This window comes from Glandiceps talaboti, chromosome 18, assembly GCF_964340395.1.
Source record: "Glandiceps talaboti chromosome 18, keGlaTala1.1, whole genome shotgun sequence".
Taxonomy (NCBI): domain Eukaryota; kingdom Metazoa; phylum Hemichordata; class Enteropneusta; family Spengelidae; genus Glandiceps; species Glandiceps talaboti.
Window position 1 is genome coordinate 20,301,907 of NC_135566.1, and position 10,533 is coordinate 20,312,439.

General features: G+C 34.8%; 1 protein-coding gene across 1 annotated transcript; it reads left to right on the top strand.

Moving 5' to 3' along the window:
• Nucleotides 1-1,193: 1,193 nt before the first annotated feature.
• Nucleotides 1,194-7,490, top strand: LOC144449814 (stAR-related lipid transfer protein 5-like). The gene is made up of 6 exons (XM_078140387.1): nucleotides 1,194-1,283; nucleotides 3,318-3,367; nucleotides 5,426-5,555; nucleotides 6,094-6,214; nucleotides 6,746-6,842; nucleotides 7,355-7,490. Exons 1-6 carry the CDS (start codon nucleotides 1,194-1,196, stop codon nucleotides 7,488-7,490), a joined length of 624 nt encoding a protein of 207 aa, XP_077996513.1.
• The last annotated feature ends 3,043 nt before the right edge of the window (nucleotides 7,491-10,533 follow it).

A 10,533-nucleotide genomic window follows, 5' to 3' on the forward strand; every position in this document is an offset into this window, starting at 1 on the left:
AGGTAAAAAAATGGCATGTTTTGTCAAAAAAACTTAAACTCAAAAACTACTAGGCATATTGGTGTAAAATATATTATGGTGGGAACATTCTTAGGGGTGTGTAGGTTGAGAATTGTCCATGACATGATGATCTCATCACTGATATGCAAGTTAGGTCTAAACATTTGTCTTTTTAGTCAAAAACCTATAATTTCAAAACTACTGGGCTGAAATTTAATGGGGATGCATTTGGGAGCGTATAGATGAAGAAATATTAAGCATCTAATGACCTCATCAACAATATGAATTTTGGTCAAAATCCTATATCTCAAAAAGTACTTGGTCAATGTGCTGAAATTTGGTGAGATGTTTTTAGAAGTGTTATTCTGCAGATTTTGATCGGAACGTTTTGACACAACTGGCCCTAGCCTCGCAACCATGACCATGCCCTATAGCAAGAACCAAATGCCAGCATATTTTGCTAAAATAACTGATAAGCAAGTTAGCAAACATTCAAAAAGTGTATGCAAATATGCTTAGCAACAAGACGACTCCCATAGCAACAGCCAAGTGATCGCATATATTGCAAAGATAACAAGGGGGATTAATAGACAAATGAGTAAACATTCAAAAAATGCATGTAAATGTGCCTAGCAACAAGACCACGCCCATAGCAACAGCGAAATGATCACGTACATTGCAAAGATAACAACAGGGGTTAATATAATGAATACACATTAACACATGTATGAACTATACCTAGTAAGAAGACCACCTCCATAGCAACAGCCATATGATGATGGTATATCGCAAAGATAACATCAGGGATTCATAGTCAAGTGAACGAACGTTCAAAAAATGTATGCTACTGACCACGCCAATAGCAGCAGCCAAATGATCACATATATTGCAAAGATAAGAATAGGCCTGGATAGGCAACTGGATAATGCTAATGAACACATATACCTAGCATGGATCAGCATCTGGGTAAACATTTTTAAAACAATTGTGCTACAACGCTATTTTTAATAAATACACATTCTGCTATCAGAAGTTGATGCCCTTTGACCCGACCCACGTGACCTCTCTAGCTATGTTGGTAATCAGCTGATTAACCACATAGCTAATTATTAAGTTTATCTAATGTATTTCATTCCCCCATTCGATTACTCATATAGAGTGTATTTTAGTTTTGCAAACGTCGAATTCCAAACATGACAGACTTTCGAGCAATTGCAGCTGAAACGTTAGAAAAAGTTGAAGCCTACAAAATAGCCGAAGATTGGAAGCCATGGAAAACTTCAGTAAGTAAAATTAGGAGTTGTCCTGTCGTTTATTTCCACAGGAACTCAGTCGTTCGGTCACCATATAGCGAATATTGCGGTCGCCGGAATCTGTATCCACATAGATCTGGTACCGGTATATGTGTGCATTCTATCTGTCATATTTGATGTAGAAATGTAGAAAATACATTCTCTTAAAATAATTATGCTTTAATTTACAACAATGTACAATCTTCTGACCCACTGGATATGTATAGAGTTATTGAAATATGGAAACTTGAAGAAATGTCTCCGTCAGAAATCTTCCCCGTTTAATCATTGTTAAGTGCATGTCTGCCACGTTGAGTATTGTATATCAGTGTGACACTGTATGGAATCAAATGTATTAAAGTTAAATGTGATCGATCCAGTTTGAACATATTTCTGTAAATAGGTAGATTGTAGAATAATCATTGTTCAGTTTTTGGTACACAGAATTGACCCCATGGAACAGCTGATCTCTGGTTGTCAATGTACTATTTTATCAGATAAGAACGGGTTTGGTGGTGATGTCCTAAGAGATAAGGCACGTGTAAAACCGGTAGCGTTAGGTTCGAAACGTTTTATTTCACTGGTAGCGTGAATATATATGTCGTAAATAGATAAGTAATCAATAAGTAAGGCGTCCCATATCAATTTAGTACCTACCTCGGATCGATGCCACTATTGGGTCATCAATGTGTACGTTGTTATGAAGGAAGATGTTCTTGCTAGCCTGGACGCTTGTCGTCTTTCCAGGGCCTAATCCACCGAGGCTTAGACTGCGTTGATTCAAGACATGGTGACATCAATATTCACCTTTTATGACGTGTCCATCCATAAACATTGACTGTCATGTTAGATACTTTTACCCAAAATTTGATACATATCCGATTCGCCTGCTACGATCAAAAGGGTTTTCTCAAACTGGCCGTTCTTTGTTTTTATTTTGCACCTGATAGGATAGAAGGAAAGTATGAAGGATTCAATCTATGTAATTACATATAGAAGCTGGGGGGGGGGGGGGTTATGCTCCCAGGAAGAATAGAATGACCATTGTTCCAATATAGGTCCCTGCCTTTGGTCAGCCATAGCGATTTGAAAATAGAATGTGGAAACTAAAACTTCAAATTTATTATAGATATCAACACGTCCTTGTAAAAATGATTACTAAGCAATTTCAGGTGACTGTATTTCGTCGTGTTGTAATATGGTCAGGATTTGAATACAAAATGTTGTATAGATCACAAGAATGGAGTTCAACATAAGTTGATTCAATATCACTATCATATCAAAACGAAAAACAACAACATATATTTTAGTTACAATTTTATACCATTCTAAAAAAAGATGAGCTAGCCGAATCGAACTCCTTTAGACTGCTGATAACACTGTTTCCATGGAAATTCTATTTTGGTAGTATAAGTGTTATAACAGTGTGTGGTTAATTGAAAATATTGAATTGAGATCAGTCTATTTGTTCACCTCTTCCGTCTAGGTTGCTAGGTTACACATACATCGTCTCGTTTACAATACATATGACTCGCCCACTAATTCAAAGTAATAGAGTGACAAATATTAGTTCATTTATTTTCGGTTTCGCACGCTGTTTCACTTTTTTAAAATTTGGAATCGTTGGATTATACATATTTCATAATCACTTTACATCCGATTTGAAGTCATTTTCACCACCGGATTGTTTTAAATTAGTGCGCGAGTTTTAAAAACGATAAAATAAAATACACAAAACCGAAGAACTTGTGATTGACCAGATACAGTGCGTACCTTGTACCGTTGTTGTTGGATATTAATGGAGTTATACTACAAGCCACAGATCGCATATTGGGATAGAACTAATTATAACAAAGTTACCGAAATAGTTCAAAGAATGTACTACCAAAAACCAGGACTAAATCGTTTATTTTCTGTCCTGAATTTAAATACCAAATATAGTGTATGCTGGTACAGTACTAGTCGTACTCATATATTCTGAATCGGAATATTATACAAATAATGACGTGTTTCCTACTTTTTCAGAAAGGTGTTGAGATATTTTATAAAGAATCGTCGGATTACAAGGGTAACGTGTAAGTATCAGGAACAGTGTTTGTCCGTCAAGACCTTCCAAACACAAACTCACAATTCTATGTATGGAACTGTTTCTCACTTCTCAGGCTTAACAAACACGACACATCGCTCAGTTTACAACTAGTGTTTATTCTCAGATACAACCCGTTCCATGGTAGCGTTCACTATTTATTTCTGGTTGATACAACCACACAGAAACCAATTAGATAAGAAATTTCACATGCATGCTACACTTTAAGATAGTAAGATTGAATTAAAATACAGTTTATTACCAAATGTTGTCAAAATTAAACGAAATAAAATGCAAACTTAAACGACAAATATTAAAGTATTGGCGCCCACCTGCCTTATTTAATTTAGACAAACGATGTAGCAAGAAGTTGCGATCCTGTTATTAAAGTGTTGAATGTGCAGTTTATTATTGATTTCTATATGGTTGTATCAAACAGAGCAATGGCCGTGGACACTAGTATGAAATTATAATATATATATAATATATAAACTATTGCGCTCTGCTACTGCGGTATAGAGCACTGTCTTAGCAGATTGATACTCACCGAGTTATATATATATATATATATATATATATATATATATATATATATATATATATATATATATATATATATATATATATATATATATATATATATATATATATGGGGGGGTTGAATATAGTTTTGATAGTTCTGGAACTCTTTCTTGGTTGTAACTCGGAGTCTCACGCATAGTGCGATCATCAGACAACTCTGATGATCTTTGTTTGATGATCGCACTATGCGTGAGACTCCGAGTTACAACTAAGAAAGTGTTCCAGAACTATCAAAAGTGTTCCAGAACTATATATATATTTACTCACGAAACAGGCTTGTAGAGACGAAAAACCCGACTTGATGTTCTTCTCCCCTCAACATATATATATATATATATATATATATATATATATATATATATATATATATATATATATATATATATATATATATATATATATATATATATTAGTATACTCATGGGGGTTGAAGAATTCTTTTAGCTATTATTATATATTCCCCCCAAAAAAAAATTTAAAAAAAAAATTCACGGCATATATATAGTGGTTGCTCTGAAACACCTATCAAAGTAATCAAGGACTAAATAGTAAAACGTACACAATTGTTCAAAGCTACTAAACCTCCATCTCCTTGTCTTAAAACAGACAAAGATAAACATCAAATCTGCAGTTTACATTTATTTATAACCTCTAAAATGACAAGTTATTTTCGTAGCACTATTTGTTATTAGATGCGATAATGTTTTATGAGCTTATCGCAATGTATGCAATGTATTTTTGTTCATAAAGCTTTCAACACTCGTACTAGTTTTGTTCAGCAAACATAGATGTATATGTTCTCCCCTATCATATTTTTACCTTTAATTATTTTTCCGTTAATTATTAGTAGAATGTTATTCAGTTCTTTGTTCTTTTTTTTGTCTACTGTTATGTAAAATGTTTTGTGCGATGGGCTGATGCCTTATAACATTTGAAATAAACTGCTACAATGTATCCATGGTAACATGGATAAGAGATGACAATTTAACGATGAGACCACTTTTATAGGAATCGATAGATACGATAAATGTAACCGACAATAAGTTGTAAAATGTTAGTGGTGTGACGCAGGAGGGCGTACATCAATAATGGGATACTAATAGACTGCACGCATAGTGAGTCGTTCCAACTTTCATATGATATCAGTCTTTCAAATCTGGTCACTACACAAATCGACAAATGCACTTCAGCATTTTTTTTTCGCAATTTCAATTGATTAGCTCATATTAATGTTTTCGTCGTAACAGACAAATTTGTATTCACAGTAATGTCTTGAGGAGAAGGAAATGTGTGTACAATTAATTTTGTGTATGAGTAAATACGAGTTTACAATAAACTTAAAGTATACGTCCGTCTTCTTGTATCAATGTAGACATTTGTTGCAAACGAAAATTGTTCCGACTGCATGCACTCTTCAGCCTTATCAACACAGCTTGTACTGTAAGTTGTTTATCTCACATTTTAGATATAAGACAATGTACGAACTGGCTGCCTCGCCTGAGACAGTGTTTGACCTTGTGTGGGACCTTGAGAAACATAAGAAATGGGAATCAGCACTACGTGGAGGAATGGAAATTGTGGAGGAAATTGATGAGGTGTGTATTGTCATATAAGTATCAGATTTGAGGGATATTGTTTGTATCTATCACAGGGAATGTCGCTTCAGGAAATACATGCATTTTCATAAACTTTGGGTTCTGGAGAGACATTTCATCATTTCAAACCACATAAACTTTGCCCGATTGCCAAGAAATAGCAAATTGAAGAAGATGTCTAAAACGTAACCAACCGACAACCGATTCTATGATTTTGCGTAAATGTGTTTTTCCACAAAATGTACGCTATAAAAATTTAATCTCATCTGTGTGGCTGCACCGGTTTGACCTTGGTGCATTTCCAATACATAGAAGGATTTGATGTGGGTAGACACACGATTATAATACGTACTTGTCTACGTTAAAATTTTCAATGACAAAAACATATTGCCACACAAACAGTCATAGGTGGAAACAGCATGGTCACGTGTCACCCATGTGTCAAGTCATTGAGGTAGTTGGTCAGCCATATTTGTATGATTGCAATTGACATTAAACATAAACTCATTAAAGCTATTGAATATTCATCTTTTGACAGAATTTGAAGATCATTCGCTCCGTTTCTGTACCTTTATTGAAAGGTTTGGTGTCTGCACGTGATTTCATAGACTTGTTAGGTTACAAGCGATACCTAGATAAGAATCTGATCCTTCTCTATTGTAAGTTTCTATCATATTGTTAAATGTCTAATTAGTGGTTTGTAGAACTATATTTCAATGTGACGTCAGTCGTATGTTTATGTACAAGTAGCTTACCACCCACAACGGTGAGTTTTACTCCTGAGAAACAAAATTGACGTTAATTTAAAAATGGTCTGTGGATTTATGGTCCAAGACACACCGACTCAAATAAAAGATACACTTTGACTGATTTATAGGATTGTTACCTCTCCTTCCCTGGCTGGGTGTGTGGTTGTGTGTGTGTGTGTGTGTGTGTGTGTGTGTGTGTGTGTGTGTCTATGTGTGTGTATGTATGTATGTACATGTATGTATGTATGTATGTATGTATGTATGTATGCATGTATGCATGTATGCATGCATGTATGTATGTATGTATGTATGTATGTATGTATGTATTTGTCACTCTATGTATCTATATATCTATGTATACACGGTGTTTGTGTTTAATTGTTCTTCTATTGATGTATATGATTTTCACTCATTCTGTCTTAATATTGTTGTCAATTGAAGGGAGAGGAGTGGAGCATCCCAAATACAAAGACAATGTCAAAGGCTGTGTTCGTGGTACTACCTATCCATCTGCTATATATCTCTATAGCGTTGAGGGGTAAGTATTCTCACGCCTGTCGAGGACAAATTTGACCTAATCACTCAAATCACCTAAAAACTTTGTCATAATGATATATTAGTTTTTTGTCTCTATGATCTCCTTAGAGTGTAGAATTCACATCTCGTATGTGGTCACTATTTTGAAGTTTAACACGCATGGTTCTCTAGTTAAATGAGTTGCTGGTCCATATGTACATAGATAGAAAGTGCACACGTTTCTAGGGCTTGAATCACAGAACAAATACATGTCACTGGTGGTATCGACGTTGTTAACAGTCATGTAACTAATTATTTGCCTTTACATGTATAGTAATCTGGTGCAGATGTCGGATTGGATTCTTCCTCGTCTCCTATATTTACATTTTAGCAAACACAGTTTATAGTATTCCTAATCCGTGTATACGTATTTATACATAAATTATTAATTGCTGAGGGGGGGGGGGGGGGAGGTTATAATATATGACATATGATATTAACTCATTTCTTACAATTTTTCTCGTCTGTCTCTAGGAACCCAAACAAGACCCGAGGTGTTAATATCTTTCAACTCCAAGGACATCTGTCTCCCAAATCATTGACTGAAAGATTTATTCCTAATCTGCAATTTGATTGGCATGAAGATTTACAAAAGGCTTTAGGCCTATAGATAGGACAAGTATTCCAGCATGCAGCGTGCAGAGTGCACGTGATCCATTTCTATGTCGAACTGTGATTATATCATATTTAATATGCAGTAATCCTACATGCATTGTCATATTATATATATATATATATATATATATATATATATATATATATATATATATATATATATACTCAGCATATACCATATGTCTATACTGGAGCAAATATAATCGTCCGATGATTGCGAAAGCATGAAACACTGTGTAACGGCTCCTTTGTATCTTACTTGATACTGTACTATTATTAGTACTTATATATATATATATATATATATATATATATATATATATATATATATATATATATATATATATATATATACATACATATACATATGACCCAGGGTTTTCGAACGGTTGATGCACGTCAAGTATATATATCACGTGACTATTTTACACCTAGCCTTGCAAGTTAATTGTTATCGTTTGCAATAAGACTACAGCATTAATTTTCAAAGATGCTAACACTGAGTAAGCATATTATTGCGTGACGCTGTAGTAGATGCTGGATCATAACGTGGCATTGGTATCCAATTTATCGTCCTTTGATTCATAAACAAATTAGTTTCCATAGTAAGCTTACAATATATACATAGCATTATGTATTGTACTACCATCATAGTATAATATTATTTCAATTCGCTCCTTCAATTAAACAATTAAGAATCTACAAATAGAAGGTTTTTTATGGGCAAGAACGAAGTTCGATTCTGCACTTTCACGGTCTTGTAATTTCAGCCTGTCTGCCTATGCCAACATTAGCATCAAAAACCAGATTTGAACATGGATGCTTGTTAGAGGTCATCGCGATGGCATTTTGACGTAAGCAAGTCAAAAATTGTTATTGTCGCCATTGTCGTCGTGTTCATGATCATCATCATCATCATCATCATCATCATCATCATCATCATCATCATCATCATCATCATCATTGTCTTGGCTCCCTTACACCTAAAATGTTATGAGCATGGGATTTATTGATGAACGGCTCCGTCATACTAGGACACGTGATGATGAGTTTGAACACGTGTCTTATGAAATGATAATGTGTGAACAAACAGTTCTCACAGAGCTTTAGAAAAAACTGGTAAGAATCATATCCTTATAAGGCTTCACTGATAAGATAACACTGATGTGAGAACCTGCAAAACTTTGGTGTTTAATAAATAAAATATGCAAAAAGTGAAACAAAAATGACTAAAACAATTTTATTGTATAAAAATAATGAACCACCACCACCATGTTAAAAAAAAATAATGATGGAATGAGATCTTTTGGTTATTACACATGGTATCTCAATTATAGAGTATATTGTGTACATCATGGAATTGAAGTTTGTGTACACGTTCTAATACGAATACGTTAAAGGTGCACTAGCTAACACTGGAATATATTTTTGTTAATCAGACAATCAGCAATGCGAAATACCAATAATTAGACACGTTATGTATTAATGCCAGATTGGTGTTATCGATAACTTATAAGTAGTATTGTAATAAATTGAAATTATGATTGTGTTGGGGGCGCTGATTTTAGGAGTCGTACCCAGAATTCAATTTGATAAGAATTATTACCATAACATGTAGATAAATGTGTTTACCCACAGGTGATTCCATACTATCCAGGGTGTATGGTATTACGAGTGAGTCCAATATCTAACAAAACAGTTTCACAAAATGTTTCGGTTGTAGCTAGTGCATACGCATCTTTAACGTTTCAGCGCTATACAATTTTTACATCATTAAATGCCAAAGAGTGTTCAAGTGCATGATACTAGTTCGCAAAGCGTTGTAATAACGATGTGACGTCAGAACATTGACATCTACGCTTGTATGTAAGACTATCAATAGCGCGTAATTCATGACTGAAAGATATGACATACAATCACCATGACTAGGGTGTAATTGCTCCCCAAGAGGACTTTCGGCTAAATTTACTTGTAGCCACGTTGGCAATCCTGACACCTTCCCATTGAAACCCATGAGGTTATTATCTGTATTTTTGTATCATGATTCTTTTATTGTGGCTATGATATTTAGAAGCGGTTTACCAGTTTGTAACCCTGTTTACGAAACCTGCACAAAGACGGGCCTGGGGCGTTCTGTTTTTTATTATAATTTCGTCTCGTAATGAACGCGAAGCTCGTAAACACACGGTTTCCGATTTGGTTCGTGTAGGAAGTGTATGCGTGTTCCAGTGTGAGATTCTCCTATACAGCGAACGCCCAATATCAAATCAGTGGTTTAGGATGTATCTAAGTTAGACATCCTCGTTATCTAGGCAACGATAACAATCCGGACACAAGAACGTGTTAAAACGAATCTTAATGATCTATTTGTGTCTGCTTTGACCATTGTGAGCGGTAAATTGATGTAGTCAAGGATAACTGGAAAGAATCTGATAAACCTCGGAGATGAATTTGGGATTATCGAGTATCATTTACTTTGTCACCATTCATTCATGCATACACATAGGTCTATCATTTCATTGGATAACACGTGGTTGTCCACACTGTACTTGGGTTAAACATAAGAACAAACAATCCGAGAGTGTCAGCCAAAACCTAAATTGTCATGTCATGCTTTGCAAAAGCCTGAAACCAGACATTTAGCAATTGTAATATATCGTTCTCGTGTGAACTCGACTTGGCTGAAAGAAATATAAACGTTTAGTGCCTCGTTCCCAGACAGAGATGGCTGTCAGTCGTTGAAATATTGGAATTCTCCAGTATTGCACTGTTGATTGAAGAAATTAACTTTTTTTGAGAATTCTACACAGTGAATGAAATTATTCTAATAGCCTCCGATACAATATATATATATATATATATATATGTGTGTGTGTGTGTGTGTGTGTGTGTGTGTGTGTGTGTGTGTGTGTGTGTGTGTGTGTGTGATATAAGTTTATAGGAACAACTTTGCAGGCAATAGACATCTCATCACTTAGTTGTATTCAATTGGTCGTCCTCCATATAAATTTTTTGCAAGGGCCTTCTGAAGTTGTGTT